This window comes from Notolepis coatsorum, assembly GCF_963971535.1.
Source record: "Notolepis coatsorum genome assembly, chromosome: 3".
Taxonomy (NCBI): domain Eukaryota; kingdom Metazoa; phylum Chordata; class Actinopteri; order Aulopiformes; family Paralepididae; genus Notolepis; species Notolepis coatsorum.
Window position 1 is genome coordinate 28705189 of NC_140167.1, and position 25064 is coordinate 28730252.

At 43.6% G+C, this 25064-nt stretch overlaps 1 protein-coding gene across 4 annotated transcripts in view; it reads left to right on the top strand.

Moving 5' to 3' along the window:
* The window catches only part of ralgapa2 (Ral GTPase activating protein catalytic subunit alpha 2), a 249713-nt gene that overhangs the window by 65837 nt on the left and 158812 nt on the right, over positions 1 to 25064 (top strand). For all 4 annotated transcript variants that reach the window (XM_084310739.1, XM_084310741.1, XM_084310740.1 and 1 more), the window contains exons 6-16: positions 359 to 539; positions 2067 to 2182; positions 3046 to 3184; positions 5072 to 5280; positions 6500 to 6769; positions 9539 to 9724; positions 12361 to 12495; positions 15098 to 15246; positions 22413 to 22524; positions 23439 to 23685; positions 24853 to 25032. In XM_084310739.1, the coding sequence (XP_084166865.1) occupies positions 359 to 539; positions 2067 to 2182; positions 3046 to 3184; positions 5072 to 5280; positions 6500 to 6769; positions 9539 to 9724; positions 12361 to 12495; positions 15098 to 15246; positions 22413 to 22524; positions 23439 to 23685; positions 24853 to 25032 (1924 nt within the window). The remainder of the gene's footprint in view (positions 1 to 358; positions 540 to 2066; positions 2183 to 3045; positions 3185 to 5071; positions 5281 to 6499; positions 6770 to 9538; positions 9725 to 12360; positions 12496 to 15097; positions 15247 to 22412; positions 22525 to 23438; positions 23686 to 24852; positions 25033 to 25064) is intronic.

Genomic DNA, 25064 nt, shown 5'->3' on the forward strand with positions numbered 1-25064 from the left:
CGAACGTATGCGTGACATTTTTTTCTCTTTTTTGCATGTTCGACGGAAGAAAGTCACTGTCAAATGACTACAGTATTGTCTTCATAGCTATAATATAGAATATATATATAGCTCTCCAAACATAGTGACGCACAGTGAAAATATGTTATGGAAACGTGGCATGTTAGCCACAAGGACCAGACTAATCCCTGGCGCTGAATGTGTTAATGAATCGTATGATTTCGAAGGAGATAAACAAAATCCTCCCCACGTAATTTAAATTGAGGAAATGAATGTCCTTTTGTTTCTCCTTCCACCACCCTCTCTCTCTCCCTGTCTCCCTCTCCTACCATCCATCCATCCGTCCGTCTCTCTCCAGATCCGCTGTGAAGGAATCCGTCTATTCCTGCTTTGGCTGCAGGCGCTGAGGGACAACTGTGCTGAGGAGCAGTTCCTCATCTTCGCCTGCCTGGTGCCGGGCTTCCCCGCCGTCCCCTCCACTAGAGGGCCCTGCACCTTGGACACCATCATCTACAACCCCTTCTCCAACCCCCCCGACGGTGAGACAGAGTGGTTTGATTAACTTTTAATTGAGGAAATCCCGAAAGTGGGTTGAAAAAAACCTTGTTCTTCATCCTGTCCAACCTATGAACGAATAATGGAGAATAAATGCTATATCTTTAGATACATTTCTTATTGATTGTATTGAATTGAAGTGAATGGACCCCTAACCCTGATGCACACACATATACACACTGCCACGCTGTAAGGGACAGAGAGGCAATGTAGTGCAAACCACACTGAACCAAGGTCCGACCGTAGGTTCCTTTTTGAGAGGAGAATGGAGGACAGTTCCTTGTTTCTCTGTTAGAACTCCATTCTGTGTGTGTCTGTGTGTGTGTCTGTGTGTGTGTGCACGCCAACGCAGATAAGACTGAGGTCCTTATCACTGCTTCAGATAGCATAGCATAGCATAGAAGGAGACAACCGTGGAGATGATAAAGTTCACCAGTCCATATTGTCCCCCCCGTTGGGATGAACTTGGGAGTCTGTTCCTAGTTTATCTGCCACACGTTAGCACTCGATAACGTAGCTAACGCTAGTTAGCTGTCCCTGCCTTTAGCTAAGCCGACATGGCTAGCCTGACTGAACTTTCTAACACGCAACAACTTTCATCTTCAGTCGATCTGCCGAACGTCCTTTTCGTCTTGGCATAACCTAATCACTGTACTTGGTATTGATAAGCTTACGGCACGCAGCGTTATTTCTTCTGCTCCGATGCTGCACAGCGCTCCCGTGGATAGCGCTGAATAGTCAGACCCCGTACCTGTAAGTTATGTAACCTCTCCCCTCGTTGAAACCAATAGTATATCTGCAGAGCCGCAGAGCTCCAATAGTGTATCTGCGGAGCCGCAGAGCTCCAATAGTATATCTGCAGAGCCTGGAACAAGTCAGACACATTCTACAAACGTGTCTAATGTGAAATATATAAGCATGTAAGCAAAACTAGATTTTAGGTCTGTGATGGAAAGTGATTGTTGTTTTTTTATAAAAAAAATAAAATAATAATAAATAATAATAATAATTCTTGCGAGGCCCCCCTCTATGCGAGGCCCTGTGCGACCGCACTGCTCGCACACCCCTTGAGACGGCCCTGCCTATAGGCATATGATTTGTGGAATGCTGTTCCTATAGGCATATGATTTGTGGAACGCTGTTCCTATAGGCGTATGATTTGTGGAACGCTGTTCCTATACGCATATGGTTTGCAGTCTCTGTTGACGCCTTTAAAAAGCAGCTGAAGACTTGACTTATTCAAATTGGCCTTTGTTCTGTAATTCTGACTGTTTTGTTTAGGGTCGTTTGATTTCCACTTATTTACAAAAAAGTTTTTTACTCTTTGTGAAGCACTTTGTGACTTTGCTCTGTGAAAGGTGCACTACTAAAATAAACTTTACTTACTTACTTTTTTCCCCTGTGTGTGTCTGCGTGTGTTTGTGTGTCTGTCTGTGTGTTTGTGTGTCTGTCTCTGTGTGTGTGTGTGTCTGCGTGTTTGTGTGTGCGTGTGTGTGTGTGTGTGTGAGCAGCCAAGGTGGTACCTGAGGAGATCACACCCCTGGTTCCTGCTGTAGTAGGAGAGAAGGTGGCAGACGACCAGACTTGCTACATCCTCCAGACGCTGCTCAAGTTCATGGTCATCCAGGTAGCAATTTATTCACCCGCTGCTGAACATGTTACATTTGAGCCTTTCAGCAGCTGTCCAGAGTGACTCACCACAAGTGCACCAATAGAGTAAACTCAAATTCTAGTGTCACCAACATAGTAAATAGCACCAAAAAACAAAGTACTAAAGCAGGTGAGCAGTTCCCAGTCAACAGCCTTAGAGTAAGAAGCTCAAAGGAACACGCCAACTATTATGGGAAATGCACTTACCGTCTGCGTTCAATAGAAAGCTATCCGGCTGCAAGCTAGCCTAGCTTAGCACATATTAATGGAAGCTGATAGAGACAAGCTAGCCTAGCTGTTGGCACTTCTCCCGGAGTTTTAAGCTACGCTAGCGGTCCGTATCCGCTTCCCTTTATTTTTGCTAAGCTAGGCTAGCTTGCGGATTTCTACTGAACACACCGAGAGGAAATTGGTATCTATCTTCTTGTCTGAAGATGGTAAGCGCATTTCCCATAATGTTAGCATGTTAAATAAAGGTAGTCAGTGTACCAATAAATTAACAAACAAAAAAAATCTACATTTTGCTACTGCATGTGGTCAGGTTTCTGGTGGCCTGGCAAACACTAATCTAGATGGTGACCGTGTCTGACTTTGTATTTGTGTGTCTGTTTCTCTATGTGTGTGTGTGTGTGTGTGTGTGTGTGTGTGTGTGTGTGTGTGTGTGTGTGTGTGTGTGTGTGTGTGTGTGTGTGTGTGTGTGTGTGTGTGTGTGTGTGTGTGTGTGTGTGTGTGTGTGTGTGTGTGTGTGTGTGTGTGTGTGTGTGTGTGTGTGTGTGTGTGTGTGTGTGTGTGTGTGTGTGTGTGTGTGTGTGTGTGTATCTGTGTGTGTGCGCGTCCTAGGCGTCGAGTTTAGAATGGAAGAACAAAGAGAACCAGGACACAGGCTTCAGGTTTCTCTTCAGCTTGTTCAAGAAGTACTACCTTCCTCACCTCTTCCCATCCTTCACCAAGCTCACCAACCTCTACAAGCCTTTATTAGGTAAGTAAGCACACCGTACATTGTGTCTGCCAATATTGCCGCCAAGGGCTATACTCATCTACTCACTCAGACACAGACGATCTGGCAGGGACATTTAACCACAGAAATCGGGCCGTCATACCCATGCACGCACGTCGCGGCACTTTGCAAGCGTCTACCGGCTCGGGGCTGCATTTTTCACAGAACAAATAATATACAGTTCGAAACATCTATTCCGTGCCTCGGTTCTCGAGTTACATGACGATATGTCAGGTGAGCGTCTTTTTACAGGCCGCGCATCAAATGACCACGTCGGACAGTATACGCTCGAGAACTGACAAACCACCGCTAATTATTGGTCAGTGTTGTAGCCAACGAGTGTCCGCTTCCAACGATACCCCACATGGGGGGGTGCGAATATAGGAAGTAGGTGAAAGTTGACGAGCGAACATGAGTTGTGACTCAGACTTCAGAACGCACAGAGGTGGATGGCAGAAGAAAAAAAATGTGGCGTCTGTTTACTAAAACCTCTCTCAAACACTCATTTCGGAAAGAATTTTTATCAATTTGGACCTGTACTACATACTGTAAGACTTCAGGCTATGGAACCACAGTGTTTTCCAGCTCATACCTCTATGCTGGAATAATGGAATATGGAATCTTGCAACCACTAAAGAAAAATGTGAGTACACAAGTTCACCTCAAGTTCAAACCTCTGTTACTCTATTAAAAGGCCACGTTTCTGCCTGTTAAGAGGTTAATGTCTGTGCCAGATCGTCTGTGCTTGAGTGAGTGAGTGAGTGAGTGAGTGACTAGATGAGTATATATTTTGCGTGCATCGGTAGTGCCGGTTTCACAGAAAAACAGACAAAATCAGGTTGATGCCGTTTGATACGGCCCGCCAACATTAGCCGGGTTATCCATACTGTAGATACCAGGCCATGTCAGCTTTAACAGGAAAGAGGTCAAATATTATAGTGCAGTCTCAGTCACAACGTTCTCATGCTCAGTCTCCTTAACAGTTCTCTGTTGGTATTTACAAAAAGAATGCTTGAATAAAGTCAGAACAAAACAGTGACGAGGTTAATTGAAAATCAACATAAAAGCCAACATACCAGTGGGTAATTAATTAAGGTAGATTACCATAGCAAGCTTTGAAGTATGGAGGGTTTCTAAATGGCGGGTTGGGGGTGTCTTTACTAATATTTGGAGTCAAACTTTTGTTTTGGTTTCAGATACACACCAATAATCTTTGGCCCACAAGCTAATTAACAGCGCTGTTTTTGCTTAAACCAGGCTAATTCCCAGTTGCTTCCCCCCCTGTTTCACCTCATCATCTGCTATTATAATGACTCGGCCATCGAGACTTCGGTGATGATGGTGTCTGTTTTAAACGAATAGGCAATTAACTTCAGAGATCCGGTTTGAGCTGTAAAAGATGAAACTAATGGGATAATATACAGATCCACGAGGCCCTGGGGCTTATTGGTGGAGACACTCTCTCTGTCTTTCTCTCATTCTAACTCTCACCCTCTCTCTGTCTGTTCGTCTGTCTGTCTCTTTCATTTTAACTCTCACACTCTGTCTGCCTGTCTGTCTGTCTGTCTGTCATTCTGTTCATCTGTCTATCTCTTTCATTCTAACTCTCACCCTCTCTCCGTCTGCCTGTCTGTCTCTCTGTCTCTTGTCTGTCTGCCGCCCCCCTCTCTCTCTCTTTCTTTCTCTCGTTCTCTCTCCTCTCTCTCTCTCTCACGTTCTCTCTCTCTCTCTCACGTTCTCTCTCGTCCTCTCTCTCGTCCTCTCTCTCTCTCTCTCTCGTTCTCTCTCGTTCTCTCTCTCTCTCTCTCTCTCTCTCTTTCTCTCTCTCTCTCTCTCTCTCTCTCTCCCTCTCCCTCTCCCCCCCTCCAGACCTCCCCCACCACAGACCAAAGCCCCTGTACGTGCCAGTGACGCGGAACAACGAGAGCACCTTCTGCACCAGGGACCAGTACCTGGCGCCGCGCGTGGCCTTCATCACCTGGCTGGTCACCTTCTTCCTGGAGAAGAAGTACGTCAGCACCGCCACCGCCGCGCCCAGCGCCAGGAATGGCACGGAGGTCATCCCCAAACTCATCCAGGTGAGAACTTACCTGGCTTATATGCCGCAGAGCCTGGGAAGGGTCCTCTGATCCATGATAATAGGTGACTGTGCCGTAATAAGAGTTCATAATGACTTGATTACCATGTTTTCAACTGGATACATTTTGGTCTTGTGCTCCTAAAGCTGTGTCTAATTCATATTCACAATATTCACAATCACATGTCACACACACAACCTGTTTTTTCATATTTCTGTGGGGGTTGATGTTCGTCACTCATCCTCATCCAGTTTATGTTCATCGCTAATCCTCATCCAGTTTATGTTCATCGCTAATCCTCATCCAGTTGATGTTCATCGCTAATCCTCATCCAGTTTATGTTCATCGCTAATCCTCATCCAGTTTATGTTCATCACTAATCCTCATCCAGTTTATGTTTATCGCTAATCCTCATCCAGTTGATGTTCATCGCTAATCCTCATCCAGTTGATGTTCATCGCTAATCCTCATCCAGTTTATGTTTATCGCTAATCCTCATCCAGTTGATGTTCATCGCTAATCCTAATCCAGTTTATGTTTATAGCTAATCCTCATCCAGTTGACATGTATCACTATCTTCACCCAGTTGATATGTATCACTATCTTCACCCAGTTGATATGTATCACTATCTTCACCCAGTTGATATGTATCACTATCTTCACCCAGTTGATATGTATCACTATCTTCACCCAGTTGATATGTATCACTATCTTCACCCAGTTGATATGTATCACTATCTTCACCCAGTTGATGTTTATCACTATCTCCAGATTTTTGGCAAATATTGTATCCCTGTATCTTAGCCGTCTTATTCGAGTCAGGCAAGGAGCAAAATGGTCCAGATTGTTTGGGTTGATTCACACAACACAGTGGTTCCTTTGATTGTTTCATATATAGACATGCTATTCTAGCTTATACTGAAGTCGTCTTGAGTCACAGAAATCAAGCGTATCAACTCATGATTATAAATAGCTACTTTGAAATGCGATTTTAGTTTTTATTGCAGTTTTAGTCTATTCCCCCTCTGTTTTCACAAGGGAGAAGTTTTCCTGTGAGTATAAGAGATCCAAAGAGCCTAAGTCACCCAGCAGTCCGATGCCGTGGTGATCTCACTGTGTGTGTGTGTGTGTGTGTATACATCAAACCCCTCAGCCACCCAGCTGTAAATCCCTCTCACCTCTCAGCGTCCTCTCTCCGTGTCTGTGTGTGCCTTCCCAGACTGTCACTGCGGGCAGTAGCAGCCAGGAGAAGAAGGAGGAGAAGGAGAGGGAGAAGGAGAGGGAGAAGGGGGTGGAGGGGGAGCCCAACGGGCCGGCGGGGGAGCCCGAGAAGAGCCACTCCAATAGCAGCACGCTGTCGGACCGCCGGCCCAGCGACTCCAGCCTGTGCAGCATCGAGGAGGAGCACCGCTGCGTGTACGACATGGTGCACGCCATCCTGCTGTCCACGCGGGACAACGTCAACTTCGTCAATGAGGTCTTCCACCAGGTGGGCAGACGCAGGGTTCTCACAGGGGCCCTGTCTAGACTCCATAGGAAGGACGTTTGTGCATTTATTTTAAATCTGTTTAGGTGGTGGGAGTGGTTGAGGTTAAGGTAAAGGATAGGTTTATAAACAACTCATTCAGGTGAAAATTTTGATGAGTTACGACTTAGCAGCAAGGTTGAAAAGTGCCGATTCCCATGGAAACGTCCTTCCGGGCTATGGGATCTAGACACTACCTGTTCACAGTGGGACTGTTGGGACCAAGCTCCAAGAACGGCAAACAGTATTACCTCAATGTGACAAAGGCATAACATCAGTACATAACAAGTGTACAGTCTGATCTCCTGAGAGGGAGATTGTAATAGCGTGGCACTGGCCTGGATGGCTCTGATACTGTAAGCTTGTATTATGTTGCCCTCTAGTGGCTGCTGATTAACATTACAACGAGGCCTGGTAATTGTTTAACCCTTTCACTGCGACAACACAGAAGGTTAACTGCCACATGACAGCAGGTTAACCCTTTTCACTACCACACTACAGAAGGTTAACCCTTTACTATCACACTACAGACGGTTACATTACATGAAGTTAACCGTCTGTAGTGTGATAGTATTTTTTCTTTTGTATTTATTTATTAACACAGAGTTAAACAAAAGTCAAAGAAAATGCATAATAACCATATTGTGAAGGAGAAGTTAGAATCCTAGAGGCTTATCGAGAACTTCCCCTGTTTTGTAAAATCAAAACATACAAAAATATACATATTATTTTTTAAATACCAGTAATACATTCAAAAGATGTGTCAACACAAACATACATACACACAGTACATACATGCATATACTGTAATGTATAATACTGCATACATAATAATACATAACCACCCACCCACCTGCCTACAAACCTACCCACCCACATAACCAAATGCACACCTACATGTATGACCTATTTATCTATCTACTACATTTCCGTTTTATACCGTTCTGAATATGAGTATAGTTTGGGTGCTTCTGAGTAATTCCAGAGAAAGACGCGATAATAGCGTTTTAGTGGAATACACTAAACACGTAATTTTTTGCCTGATTATCGAATCTTCCTGAAATCAATGCTAGATCATCATTATTATCCTTCCTCGTGCAAGCATGAAATGTGAAGATGAGATGAATGAGTGCTAGCCCATATTATGTTACAATAACATATGTAAGGAAAGATCAGACTATAATACAGGATTAAAAAACAACTTCTATGTATCAATGAACACACCTCCCTAATTATACCTACTGACTTCATTGCTTTTTTTACAAACATGATCAATGTGTTTTTTCCAATTGAGTTTATCATCAACTAAGATCCCTAAAAACTTTGTTGAAGTTACTTGTTTGATTTCAGTGTCGCTGATTAATAGCTTTGCCTCCTTTTTCGAATAACTTTTACCTTTAATACAATACCAAAATACAATAAAATTAGATTTTTCTACATTTGACGATAGCTTATTAGTCTGGAACCAATCTGAGACACAAGATAAACCATCATTGGCTTCCCTAATTAATACTGCAAAATTCTCATGTGACATTATAATGTTGGTGTCATCAGCAAACAAGATCGAGAATACTCTAGGAGATACCCTAGCAAAATCTTTTATATAAATAAAAAATAAAAGGGGGCCAAGTATAGAGCCCTGAGGAACCCCACAGACTAGCTTTGCCCTGTCAGAGTCATCGCTATTAATGGAAACAAACTGTTCCCTATTATAATGATAGTCACTGAGCCATTTAATCACGTCGCCAGCCAAACCATACCTCTGAAGCTTTGATATAAGTATTTTATGGTCCACAGTATCGAAAACTTTGGATAAATCCAGAAATATATCAATTGAAAATTGCTTATTGTCTAGTGCATCTGTGATTATATCAATAAACTGTGACAGCCATGTAAGTAGAATGTTTTTGTCTGAAACCGTATTGATGTTCATATTATATTATTGTCATTAAGATGTTTCAAAATTCTGGTATAAACCAGCTTCTCCAATATTTTAGACATGGAGGGTAATATCGAAATCGGTTGGTAATTGGAAAATAAGGATGAGTCACCAGATTTAAACAAAGGTATAACTTTTGCCACTTTCAAGTATCCTGGAACACCTGTTTCCAGGGACAGTGAAAATACGTGGTTCAATGGCTCAATTATTGAAGGTAATACCTCTTTAAGCAGACTACTTTTAATATTATCATAACCTGCTGCTGAGTTTTTTTTAATTTAAAATAATATCTTGTATTTCTTCAGAGGTAGGTGGTTCAAATATAGACATAGATGGGTACTGACCTTGAATCTTGTCAAGTGGACAGTTATTTGTACTCTTTCTAGCCAAGGAAATTCCGATGTTTACAAAATAATTATTGAAACCATTTGCAATCTCTGAGTTTGTGTACAGGTATGTTCCGTTTCCATCGACAAAAGTAGATGGAAATGAAACGGTATGCCTTTTTTTTTTATTAAGTAATTGATTTATGACTTTCCATGTGGATTTTATGTTGCTGGCAGCTTCTTTAAATTGATCAGAATAATATGTATTTTTTGCTGCAAATGGTTAACCTTCTGTAGTGTGGTAGTGAACGGGTTAAATTGCAGAAATTAACCTCGAGGTCGGGCGGCTAACGAGGGGGCCACGCACTAAACGATCCGTAGCATATCGCTTTCAAGCCACCAGAGCCCTTTATTTCACACTTAAAACAGTCCTTTTTGACCGTCTGTATTCCTTCCTCCGGCCTCCAGGCCTTCCTGCTGCCGTCCTGCGAGGCCTCTGCCACCCGGAAGGTGATCAAGGTGTACAGGAAGTGGATCCTGCAGGACAAGCCCACCTTCATGACGGAGCCAGAGAAGAGCAGCCAGGAGGAGGAGACGGAGGAGACCAGCTCAGAACAGCTGCTGAACACTGAGGCTGACAGCACGCACGCACAGGTCAGATACACACTACTGATTAACACACACACACGCACGCACAGGTCAGATACACACTCTACTGACTAACGCACACACACACACGCACAGGTCAGATACACACTCTACTGAATAACACACACACACACACACACGCACAGGTCAGATACACACTCTACTGACTAACACACACACACACACACACACACGCACGCACAGGTCAGATACACACTCTACTGACTAACACACACACACACACGCATGCACAGGTCAGATACACACTACTGACTAACACACACGCACGCACAGGTCAGATACACACTCTACTGACTAACACACACACACACGCACGCACAGGTCAGATACACACTCTACTGACTAACACACACATGCACAGGTCAGATACACACTACTGACTAACACACACACACACACATGCACGCACAGGTCAGATACACACTACTGACTAACACACACACACGCACGCACAGGTCAGATACACACTACTGACTAACACACACATGCACGCACAGGTCAGATACACACTCTACTGAATAACACACACACACGCACAGGTCAGATACACACTCTACTGACTAACGCACACACACACACGCACAGGTCAGATACACACTCTACTGACTAACACACACACACACACGCACGCACAGGTCAGATACACACTCTACTGACTAACACACACACACACACGCACGCACAGGTCAGATACACACTCTACTGACTAACACACACACACGCACAGGTCAGATACACACTCTACTGACTAACACACACACACACGCACGCACAGGTCAGATACACACTCTACTGACTAACACACGCACGCACAGGTCAGATACACACTCTACTGACTAACACACACATGCACAGGTCAGATACACACTACTGACTAACACACACACATGCACGCACAGGTCAGATACACACTCTATTGACTAACACACACACATGCACAGGTCAGATACACACTCTACTGACTAACACACACACACACAGGTCAGATACACACTCTACTGACTAACACACACACACACACGCACAGGTCAGATACACACTGCTGACTAACACACAGGTCAGATACACACTCTACTGACTAGCACACGCACACAGGGCAGATACACACTCTGCTGACTCTGTAACGCATAATGCACATACACACATCAAATACACGCCTTCTCTACCACCTATAATATTACAATAGGATGTAGACCGATTTTATCTCTGAAGAAACATAAATAGATGCATAAAGGAATGTGTAAAATGTGCCTCAGACATTCCTCAGATCAGCTTCATTCTTGACTTGACAGGATTCTTCAATTCAGTGACTTTTTCAATGACAAACAAAGGCATAGAAAAGGAATCCATTTGAACAGATTCAGATGAACAAGGTTCAGATTAACAAGGTTCAGATTAACAAGGCAACATCTGTGACTGTTGGGGCCATGATGACTGTTGTGCACAATTGTTTGACCAAGTCCAGTGAGCTTAAGAGAAATTGAGATCGAGTCAAGGGTATTCCAAAGAAAATAGTTTATAGTAGTATTTCTGTGATCACAGAAGTTCTTAGTTCAACATGAGTCAGAGTACACATGACTGAGTCTGAAGTGAGAGCCACTTGTTGGTTCACACACTGGTTTATACAATAAGGAACACAAGGTTTGCATACAGAAAAGGAACAGTCTAGGTTAAGTAGTTATCATGGGAAAACAGCGTGGGATAAATACTGATAAGCTGCACCTGCTAAGGCTACGTTTAGACGGAGAGAGTCTGAACAGAAACCGCAAAAGTCGTCTTGCGGTCTCACTTTTAATTTTGCATTTAGACTAGTGTTTTGGGATGGAATTCTCCGTGCAGACGAGGCTGTAACAACTCGAGACAACGGAGCCCCGCTGTCACACGATTGGCGCATATGTCACATGACGTGCTGTGAAGACCCGTCCTACTCTGCCTCTGATTCGCAGACTGTGGGTGGGGAATGTGATTGGACCAAAGCAGAGTCACTCACAGACAGTGGGTCCAGTCACGCCGCGGGACAGATTCTTGTGTATTTAAAAGTACTGCCAATGTAGCATTCAGGTGATCGCCATGGATAGAATCAGACATGCTTTGTTTACGCTTCTAGGCCACTGGCGCATGCCTGTGATGTAAGCAGTACACGCGACGAGAGCCTTGACAACCCTTTCGTCATCGTTTTATGCGGTTTGACAGTTTAGATGATAGCGCAAAGGTTTATCGTTTCTAGGAATTCCGCCCTGGAAGGTAGTCTCACTTTTTTGCGGTTTCACCCCGTAAAAACGCTGTTTCCGTATAAACGAAAGGCACATCCGAAAAAATATTTTTGCGGATTCACCTGCTAGCGTTTCCGTCTAAACAGGGCCTTGTCTGTTTTACTGTTATGAGAAAGTAGGGTGTTAGATGGTAAATGGTGCATTTATATAGCGCTTTTATCCAAAGCCCATTACAATTTGTTCCTCACATTTTACCCATTTACAAAACAGGTTGTACACTAGTGTTTTACTATAGCAAGCAGGTACATGGAGTAAAGCATTTTAATAAGAAGCATTAAGAGGGGTGTGATGTTTCTATAATATGACTCCCACTGCTGCTGACCTGCTCTGTGCCTTGCTGTCCACTAGTTGTTGGAGAGTCACGGCCACAGGCGCTCGTCCAGCTGGGGGAGGACCTACTCGTTCAGCAGTGCCATCAACCGGGGCTGTCTCACTGAGGACCAGAACAGGGACATCAAGGCTGGCATCCAGCCCACACTACAGGTCTGAAACTCAGCCCACACACTACAGGTCTGAAACTCTGAAACTCAGTCCACACACTACAGGTCTGAAACTCTGAAACTCAGCCCACACTACAGGTCTGAAACTCAGCCCCACACTACAGGTCTGAAACTCAGCCCCACACTACAGGTCTGAAACTCAGCCCTACACTACAGGTCTGAAACTAAGCCCACACTACAGGTCTGAAACTCAGCCCCACACTACAGGTCTGAAACTAAGCCCACACTACATGTCTGAAACTCAGCCCCACACTACAGGTCTGAAACTCTGAAACTCGGCCCCACACTACAGGTCTGAAACTCTGAAACTCAGCCCCACACTACAGGTCTGAAACTCAGCCCCACACTACAGGTCTGAAACTCTGAAACTCGGCCCCACACTACAGGTCTGAAACTCAGCCCCACACTACACGTCTGAAACTCAGCCCACACTACAGGTCTGAAACTCAGCCCCACACTACAGGTCTGAAACTCTGAAACTCAGCCCACACTACAGGTCTGAAACTCAGCCCACGCTACAGGTCTGAAACTCTGAAACTCGGCCCAACACTACAGGTCTGAAACTCTGAAACTCAGCCCACACTACAGGTCTGAAACTCAGCCCACACTACAGGTCTGAAACTCTGAAACTCAGCCCACACTACAGGTCTGAAACTCAGCCCACGCTACAGGTCTGAAACTCAGCCCACACTACAGGTCTGAAACTCTGAAACTCAGCCCACACTACAGGTCTGAAACTCAGCCCACACTACAGGTCTGAAACTCTGAAACTCAGCCCCACACTACAGGTCTGAAACTCTGAAACTCAGCCCACACTACAGGTCTGAAACTCTGAAACTCAGCCCCACACTACAGGTCTGAAACTCTGAAACTCAGCCCCACACTACAGGTCTGAAACTCAGCCCACACTACAGGTCTGAAATGCAGGTTTTCACTGCTGCTTTGTAGGCCATGGTTACACTTACAACGTTTCATTTTCAAATTATTTCATTTGCATGTCCAAGTTAAAAGGCAATGCTGTTTTGGCAGGCAATTTCGTTTTCCTAGCGGCAACGCTCAAAGGGGGTTTTCATTTTTAAAACTCGCCGGCAACAGTGCCATGTAATATGCGCGAGCCAGATACGGAGCCGTTCACGCCCAATGCCCATGCGCAGTAGACACCGACGTCCGCATGCCCTTGATATGACAGATGATGATATCACAGAACGCTGCTAGAACAAGACGCAAATATTATTGCTCAAGATGTAAAATACACTAGTGAGCAGGGGAGGCACTAGTGAGCAACGCATGGAGGACAACCCGTCACTTTCAAACATTCTATCGGCTATTAATAAGATGAACAGCTGCATGAACGAACTAAGCCTGTTTTAGAAGCCTATAGCCAATGTTCGAGACAAACTGTTCTGAAGGTCCAGATTAATGATTAGACTTAAGTCAAAAACACACGGCAGGATAATAAACTATCGATTTATACGGAATTCGTTAAACATATCCGTTGTCTTACTTATTATTATGATGATGATGATATCACAGAACGCTGCTAGAACAAGACGCAAATATTATTGCTCAAGATGTAAAATATGCATAAAAGATAGCCACTTATATACTATTCTGAGAATATAATTCATCTGTATCGCAACCGAGTCACGGATTTTGTTGAGGCAGGTAGCATTATGTCGGGAAACTTTTTATAAAATAAAGAAATGTGAATTAAAGAAGTTAAAACGAAGTTTAGCCTATTCAATTGTTTTAGAAGCCTATAGCCAATGCCTGCGTGTATGTATTTTAACACTCCGTGGACGACTGGCCGAGGACTGCGAGGAGGGGGAATTGCAACCATGTACAAGCAAAACTTTTACTGTAAACAACTGTCATCGTCTCATTCTCCAGCTTCGAGCTGAATATGTTTGAACTGGGTCGCTATCGCCCTGTACTGTGCGCGGTGATATACCGACCCCCAAAATACAATAAGCACTTCATCCCTGACTTCTCTGATTTCTTGGCTGAAATTATGCTTAAATATGACATGCATAATTTACGAGAGAGCAGGTTTTGGACGGTGAAGAGACGTTGGGCTGAGTTCGGTTAATGATGCCATAATTCTCTGCTGTGCTTTTAGGCACACACACACGCTAACATTGAGTGTTGCATGCCAATTAAAGACCTCTGCGACAGGTCCTGCATTATTATACACACGCGCGCTCTGTGCTCTCTCTCTCTCTCTGTCTGTCTGGCTTGTGCACGCGACAAATACCTCCCGCGCATACAGGAGACAAACGGCTTCTAACTTGCCTGCCAATACACAACGTTCTGAAAAGTGAAATGAAACGAAATTGTTTTGCCTTTAATGTAACTGCAGCCTTAGTCTCCTAGGCACATATATCAGGTGCACAGGGACAGGGTCCACATTACTGAGGCATTGTGTAAACGCTTAAAAGTGCAAGCTTGTAAATTAAACCCTGTAGGCATTACAGAATGCACCAATTCCATCGTCTCTGCGCATGTCTGTGAGTGCTTCCTTTGACTTTGGAGTGGATGTCCTCCCCCTGCTGTGTGTGTGTGTCTGTGTGTGTCTGTGTCTCCAGGTGTTCCTGACCAACTCGTCCAACGTGTTCCTGTTGGAGCCGTGCCAGGACGTCCCCAAGCTGCTGGACAACCAGGTGGAGGTGTGCAAGGGTGTCCTCAGCATCTATAGACACATGATCATGGAGCACTCCATGAACACTCAGACATGGTCAGTCATATACACTACACTACACTACACCATGAACACTCAGACATATACACTACACTACACCATGAACACTCAGACATGGTCAGTCATATACACTACACTACACCATGAACACTCAGACATATACACTACACTTAAGTTAAGGAAGTTCAGAGTATCGGGGAAGATACTCCAGTCCTTCTACTCAGGAGCTGTAGAGAGCATCCTGACCGGAAACATCACTGCCTGGTATGGAAACAGCACGGCACAGGACAAGAAGGCCCTACAGAAAGTGGTGCGCTCAGCCGAGCGTACCACGGGTATTGCACTACCCCCCCTGCAGGTTCTATACAACAAGAGGTGCAAATCCAGAGCCTGCAGGATAATGAAAGACCCTCACCACCCCAATAACAGCCTGTTTCAGCTGCTGAGGTCAGGCAGACGCCTGCAAATCCCAGCTACTAGGACAGAGCGGCTTAGGCTCAGCTTCTTCCCCCAGGCCATCAGAGCCATGAACAATGTACATTGAGTGCTCAGAACATTGAACTGTCCACACACAAGCACACATGAACACACACACGACACGCACACTGTGCACGCTCACACACGAGCAGCCACTTAACACTTTAACATGAGCGGGCACACACTCATGTCGCACACACGCACACTTATGGCCAAAGGAAAGGACACTTTAAATTAGAATAACAGGAACAGTGTATTGCACTACCAAAGCTAACTAGCATGTCACACATGCGCTGTAAATAACTATGTACAGATACCGAGATGTCACTCCATGTTACCTGCTACCTGTTACTGCACAATGTTGTTTCTTCTTTTGATTCTATTATATGTACCACTGTATTGCACATCGTTGCGGGCAAGACCACCCGCATTTCATTGTATACCTGTATGCCGTGACAATTAAAACTCTTGACTTGACTTGACTTGACACTACACTACACCATGAACACTCAGACATATACACTACACTACACCATGAACACTCAGACATATACACTACACCATGAACACTCAGACATGGTCAGTCATGTACACTACACCATGAACACTCAGACATGGTCAGTCATATACACTACACTACACCATGAACACTCAGACATATACACTACACTACACCATGAACACTCAGACATATACACTACACCATGAACACTCAGACATGGTCAGTCATATACACTACACTACACTACACCATGAACACTCAGACATATACACTACACTACACCATGCACACTCAGACATATACACTACACTACACCATGAACACTCAGACATGTACTACACCATGAACACTCAGACATGGTCAGTCATATACACTACACTACACCATGAACACTCAGACATATACACTACACTACACCATGAACACTCAGACATATACACTACACTACACCATGAACACTCAGACATGGTCAGTCATATACACTACACCATGAACACTCAGACATGGTCAGTCATATACACTACTCTACACTACACCATGAACACTCAGACATATACACTACACTACACCATGAACACTCAGACATATACACTACACTACACCATGAACACTCAGACATGGTCAGTCATATACACTACACTACACTACACTACACCATGAACACTCAGACATATACACTACACTACACCATGAACACTCAGACATATACACTACACTACACCATGAACACTCAGACATGGTCAGTCATATACACTACACCATGAACACTCAGACATGATCAGTCATATACACTACACCATGAACACTCAGACATGGTCAGTCATATACACTACACTACACCATGAACACTCAGTCATGTACACTACACCATGAACACTCAGACATGGTCAGTCATATACACTACACTACACTACACCATGAACACTCAGACATGGTCAGTCATATACACTACACTACACTACACTACACCATGAACACTCAGACATGGTCAGTCATATACACTACACTACACCATGAACACTAAAGCAATGTCCAAACATGAGACAATTCAAACTGATGTATAAGGAAATGATGTTCACAAGGTACAGGGATGAGGAAGGGACTTGATATTCACGGGTGTTTACATTTTTATTTTATTTCTTTCATGTTTTACATATATAGTTTTTGTTTTTTTGTTTTGCATATATATATATATATATATATATATATATATATATATATATATATATAATATATTTTTTTTTATGTTTTAAAATAGTACACTCATTTGAGTAGTGGAAAAGGGGTAGGATTAAATAAGTGTATACTTCTTCCTACTCCTTTTCGAACATGTAGATTGAGTTGTGTTTTGCTTTTGTTATTGTTTGTTTGTATTCATTGCATGTTCGAAATAAAGATTAAAAAATACATATACACTACACCATGAACACTCAGACATATACACTACACTACAACTACACCATGAACACTCAGACATGGTCAGTCATGTACACTACACCATGAACACTCAGTCATGTACTACACCATGAACACTCAGACATGGTCAGTCATATACACTACACCATGAACACTCAGACATGGTCAGTCATGTACACTACACCATGAACACTCAGTCATGGTCAGTCATGTACACTACACCATGAACACTCAGACATGGTCAGTCATGTACACTACACCATGAACACTCAGTCATGTACAACACCATGAACACTCAGACATATACACTACACTACACTATGAACACTCAGACATATACACTACACTACACCATGAACACTCAGTCATGTACTACACCATGAACACTCAGACATGGTCAGTCATGTACACTACACCATGAACACTCAGACATGGTCAGTCATGTACACTACACCATGAACACTCAGTCATGTACAACACCATGAACACTCAGACATATACACTACACTACACTATGAACACTCAGACATATACACTACACTACACCATGAACACTCAGACATGGTCAGTCATGTACACTACACCATGAACACTCAGACATATACACTACACTACACTATGAACACTCAGACATATACACTACACTACACCATGAACACTCAGACATGGTCAGACATATACACTACACTACACTATGAACACTCAGACATATACACTACACTACACCATGAACACTCAGACATGGTCAGTCATGTACACTACACCATGAACACTCAGACATGGTCAGTCATGTACACTACACCATGAACACTCAGTCATGTACTACACCATGAACACGCAGACATGGTCAGTCATATACACTACACCATGAACACTCAGGCATGTACTACACCATGAACACTCAGACATGGTCAGTCATGTACACTACACCATGAACAGTCAGACATGTCATGTACACTACACCATGAACACTCGCTTTCTCTCTCACTCTCTTTCTCTCTATTCCTCTCTCTCTTAACACATTGAGGACCGGCCGGCGCCGTCTAATATGTGGCTGGAGGACAAAGCTTTGTAAACAAACCGATGTGACTTTGTACAGCTATATCTATACTTTATAGTATTGCTATCTGTCCATTCTCATTGTCACTTGAGTGCATAAACCGTGCCTTCATAATGGCTTAAAGAAAAAAAATCCATCGGTTGGTTGTCATTTTATAGCGCCGTGAATATAAGGTTTATCGCACTTTTCGTCTCATATATTTTCTGGGAAGCTAGATATGAGGCTAAAGGCTACTAACGTTATATAGAACGGCATTTCTGTTGTATATATTCGAATGAAATAAAACAAAATGCTTATCATCCGGACTATTCCAGAGCATCTATGGATGAAATGGGGGCGGCGGGGATGCCGATTAGTATTATTGATTAGCAATAGAGTGTCCGTGCAAGTAGCCACATTCACTGATCGATTGCTTGCGTTTTACAACAAGCTCCAATCCGGCTCTAATTTAGGTTAATAATGTCTTAGCCGGCAGCATTTCGCCCTTATCGATCGGCATCTGGTAGATCGATATGCCCATTGGCCGATCATAAATCCCATTATTCCAGGCTGAAATCTGCTAATCGAAACGTGAACAACGGTGCGGGCCCTTCGTTTGGGATCAGGCTCATTATGAAACGCCCATAGACAGTAAAAGAACTTTTTTCCCCATTCGCCCTCAATGATACTGCAGTGGAGCGATGGCGCCCCTAAGAGGATCTGGCCGGTATTGCATGTTGCCGAAATCACAGATGCGGGTAGATCTGCAGAGTCGATGGGGGATGTTGATACGGTGATTAATATGGAATAAAACAATAACAACTTGCCACGAGTTAACTCGTGGCTCTGGTCCTCAACGCATGGCACCGAAACCCGAGTTAACTCGTGGTTGGGCGGAAAAGTGTTAAAGGTGTAATGCGGTCAAACACCAACCTCTAGGCAAAAGAGCCCCACTTGGGACTGTGCTTTGTTTACACTCTTTGTTTTTGTGTGCAAAAACAAGGTACAAATTCAGCACATTTATTGCATAGTGAACAAAATAGTTTTTACTCCTGAGGGGAGAGTCGAGTGTGGACTTTCCCGAAATAGAAACGGTTAAATACATCAACGCCAATTCACTCAGTGTGGCTCCACACCAGCCGTAGCCTAGGCGACCACACATAGCCATGGGAGCCGGTGTGCGGAGCGTCTGACTAGTTCAGCTAACAAGCCGGTGAACACTGCAGTGGCCAAAGCCAGTACAGAGCTTCATATATTCTCTGCAAATTAGTTTCCAAAGAATTAATTTCTGCAGTCAATATACTGTCACCTTCAGTCATTAGGTGTGCACAGCACCTCAATAGCTACTGGCTCTTTGGGTTGGTTGGATGGTTGCCTCATGTACATTCTGCATGCCAGTCCTCGGAATGCCACAGGATGGCAACAAAGTGTCACTCAAGCAGCAGGCAATAGCCTACGCTGTTTCTCTGCACTTGATATAAGTTACTTTCTTGCAACCTGGAAATTACCATTTGAAAATCTAACTGTAGTGGATACACCTATGCATAAAGACAACTGCATGTGTACAATGCAGTGGTATTCTTACACACCTCTTAAATGTATATGGACCACAAACAGAATGAAAGTGTCTTGCCAATTAGGGGTGTGTATCTCTCTCATATAAGACAATCTGATGCGTACCTGTATCTAGATACATGGGCTAAGATACGCTTCAGGGACGATACATTTTTAATACGGAACAATCCAGTGCCTTTTGATGTGATCTGATACAGCTCTTAACATTTGATTAATGTAGACATTCATTTTCCTTTTACCATTGATAACAAAAGTTGATACTCAAAAGGTGGATTAACTAATAAACAGTGTGCAGTATGGTTAAATGCGGACAGTACACAGTGTGCAGTACCAGCAGTCACATAATACAGCTAGTGATAGCAATATGTTCAAAAGCAGACTGTTATCAACTGGTAATCATTTATTTTGTGTTGAGTGAATGAGAGAGTGTTTGTTGGGGTTACCTTGTTATGCAGGGCTGCAGCTTCAGCTCAATATCCTCTCGGTATCATGGCCACTCAGGAATGGCAATGGTCAGAAATGTCCTAAATAGAAGTTTAGACATAAATAAAATAAATAAATAAATGGCTGCATTTATATATCGCTTTTATCCAAAGCGCTTTACAATTTGTTCCTCACATTTTTACCCATTCACTCACACATTCACACACCAACGGCGGAGGCAACCATGCAAGGTGCCATCCTGCTCATCGGGAGCAATTAGGGGTTACGTGTCTTGCTCAAGGAAACATCGACACGCTGCCCGGGAGGAGCGGGAATCGAACCGGGAACCTCCGGATTGCCAGACGACTGCTCCTACCTCGTGAGCCACTGTCGCCATAGAGACTAGTAAGATGCACAGCTAATTATAGACAAAAGGGAGACCACTAGATTATGTGGCCAAAGGGAAAAGTATTCCAATGCAGAATGGTACAAAAATAGAGTTGTTAATAATTCTTTGCAAAACCAATAAGCCTTCTGTGAAAATGTGCAGATTTATTGCGTCAAACAGCTTGTAACCTTCTCCACCAGTCGATATCCAGCTTGTCAAACAAGAGCGTATTGAGCAGGAGAAAAGAAGGGATGGAATGAAGGAGCAACTGTGCCGTTTGTAGTTTCTGACGCTCGTGATCAGGGGGGCAAACTGATAAGGAGAGCAATTTTTTAAAGCTAGTCAAACTCATAGCTTAGAAATTCACTCTGAAAAGCTTCATGCTCACCCTCGACATTAGACCAGCTTTAATTATCTTCCATGGCTGCACTGCTCCAGCTCCCATCTCAGAAGCCTGGTGTTTTCAGCACCAGGGACAGCGACGTTTCACATTGAGCTGGATGGACTGATACATCATCACTTGTTAACTAATGTAGTTATATAACCTTTGTTGTTAAATACAGTATGTCAGGACCAGCTGATGCTGCTGCAACTGTATTGCTAAATTACATGACTTTCTTAATGAGATGCTTAGGAATATGAACCCTATTCAGCACACGCAGGCAACCAGCCAGTCAACAACACGCATTTTGAAAGTTCACGTGAATTGGTACTTGTTCATGTGAAGGTTCATATGGGTTGGTACTTGTTCGTGTGAATTGGTACTTGTTCATGTGAATTGGTACTTGTCCGCGTGAATTTGTACTTAATGTGAAAGTTCATGTGAATTGGTACTTGTTAATGTGAAAGTTCATGTGAATTGATACGTGTTCATGTGAAGGTTCATGTGAATTGGTACTTGTTCATGTGAATTGGTACTGGTTGGTTAATTCATGATATCGCATTGAAATGACAGCCCCCGCACTTGATCTCAGCCACAAGCTTTGACCAGCAGTTCATTATGTACCCGATTACATTTAGCAGCCAGTACAATACTATATTTGTGTCATACAATGGCAATACAACATAGATCATTTGAGCTACTAATTACTTTTTGTCTTTTCTTAGGGACACAATATGATGGCTAAACACACTGGCTAGATGACTTCACCTGTTGTCGAAATATTTGCTGAGATCAATGACACTATATTTCTTCCCCTTCAAATGTCTAGAGTCAATACACACTGTTTCCAAGCACCTAGGAAACACTAGCACCCTCGTTTGCAGTCTCTCACAATCTGTTTGCTCATGTCTTTTTGAAGAACGGTCCGTAACGATATGTAAATGTGGGTCGGAGTCGTGCTGTTTGAATGCTTTAGTGAAGGCGTCATTGTGTCTTTCAGGGAGCAGATGCTGCAGGTGCTGCTGAGGATCACTGAAGCGGTGATGAAGAGGCCGCAGGAGAACCAAAGAAAAGACATTTTTGCTGAGAGCCTAGCAGCTATACTCTTCAGGGTCAGTCTCTAGGATCCTTGCTTGTGTGTGTCTTTTACAGTGTTGCACATTATTTAATGTAAGAATTCCTCATGGCTACACAATTTCCAGCACCACTTTGTGTGAATTGTCCAACCGCTCAGTATTCCAGGTCAAGGAACACAACATTATGGGAAATGCGCACCATTTTCTCTTAAGCTTTCAGTAGAAGCTGCAAGCTAGCCTAGCTTACTGTAGCACAAATGAATGGAAGCGGAACGGATCAGATTCTACTGAACGCATAGGGAGGAAATATTGGTATCTATCTTCTTGTCTGACTCTGGAGAAGATTGTAAGCGCATTTCCCATAACGCTAGCATGTTCCTTTAAACTTCTCATCCAGAGTGTTATTTGATATAATTGGCATCAACACCACACAGTTACAAAATCCTGACGGTAAAGTAAACACCAAGACCATCCCAAGCACAACGCATAGACCTGTATCAACCAGTATAAACCAACATCTGCCCAATGTAAACTCATCTCTCTCCCTCCTCCTGGCCCGTCCAAGCTTATCTCTCCCTCATCCTGGCCTGTCCAAACTCATCTCCCTCCCTCCTTCTGGCCCGTCCAAACTCATCTCTCTTCCTCGCCCGTCCAAACTCATCTCTCACTCCCCCTGGCCTGTCCAAACTCATCTCTCTCCCTCCTCCTGGCCCGTCCAAACTCATCTCTCTCCCTCCTTCCTCGCCCGTCCAAACGAATCTCTCACTCCCCCTGGCCCGTCCAAACTCATCTCTCTCCCTCCCCCTGGCGTGTCCAAACGAATCTCTCTCCCTCCTCCTGGCCCGTCCAAACTCATCTCTCTCCCTCCCCCTGGCGTGTCCAAACTCATCTCTCTTCCTCCTCCTGGCCCGTCCAAACTCATCTCTCTCTCTCCCCCTGGCCCGTCCTAGACCATCATCGTGGCGTGGGTGCGGGCCAACCTGTGCGTGTTCATTTCTCGGGAGCTGTGGGACGAGCTGCTGGCAGTGCTGTCCTCTCTGACCTGCTGGGAGGAGCTGGTGGCAGAGTGGGCCAGCATCATGGACTCCCTGACGGCCGTGCTGGCGCGCTCCGTCTACGGCCTGGACATGGCCAGTCTGCCCCTGGACAAGCTCAGCGAGCAGAAGGAGAAGAAGCAGAGAGGACGTGGCGAGAGAGGTCAGAATCCCCGACCAGAGAGCCAGCTGAATCAGTGAATTTTTCTGCACTTCTTGAAAAAATAAAATAAAGACATGCTTTTACAGTAGAACCTTGATTTTCTGAACCTCAGTATTCCGAACTGACTGTATATGCATATGTATGCATATGTAAACACATTATATAGTGTATATAATGGAGCCGTCAAACAATTAAATGTTTTAATCGCATGCTAGGATGTGAATAATCTCAATTAACACAAGTAAAAGAAAAATTATAATAATAATAATAAATATAGCCGCAAGCGGCGATCTGCGGGTTTCAAGCCAATATTGATCATCAAGACTACAAAATAAGTTCATACATACAGTTTAGCAGTGTTATGCAACATGTCCTGCAACTTTGGTAATGTTTGGACAAAAACCTTTGATTTATAGTCCGTTTTGTGTTATGCCATGTACATTTTGTGCATGTGGTCAATTTGAATGAGATTTCCAGAGTATGTTCCCGGTAGTTATGTGGACATGTCCTGCAAATTGTAGTCTGTGATGATTGGCCTAACGGTTGTTGACTTGCATCTATTTATGTACTTAGCCATGCCTTTTTGAAATTAATTGGTTTATATCTTCAAAACTTAAAAATATATCAACAATCCCTTTTTTATATCTTTTTTTTATTTTTTTTCAATTTTCAACAATAATACAACATCAACATTAACCCTTTAATTGCCAAGGACGACTTAACACGTCATTCTCCGCCATGCGTAATCTGCCAATGACGTCTTATGATGATAATATGATAATATCAATGTAAATTAAATAAGTAACAAACTTTTATAATAATATAGTAATAATAGTAATTTTGGCGGGGCTACCGGGAGCTTGGTGCGTCTGGCGAGAGCTTGTATGGAATGCGCAAGAATTTAAATTGCCGCACAAGTGCGCCCGCCAGTTCAGGGTTGTTGGTTCTTCTGCTAGTATGGTTGTGAAATTGGTATTACATTTTATTCTAAGTGGTATGTAAAAGGTCTTAAAAAGTCTTACATTTAACTTGTTAAAGTAACGATAAGTAACAAACTTATATTGTATATGTGTGTGTGCATATACAGTATATATTACATGTTTATTATTATTATAATATATTTATTTATTTTACATTGATATTTTCATGTGTGTGTGTGTGTGTCAGGAGTGATCCAGGACTCTCAGAAGGCAGCAGCGGTGGCCCGTTCCTTCTCTCTGAGCTGGAGGAACCAGGAGGGTCAGGGAGGCCCGGGGGTCCAGGAGCCCATGAGGTTCCGCTCTGCCACCACCTCAGGAGCCCCTGGCGTGGAGAAGGCCCGCAACAACGTGCGCCAGAAGGCATCTGGTGAGCACACACACACACACACACACACACAC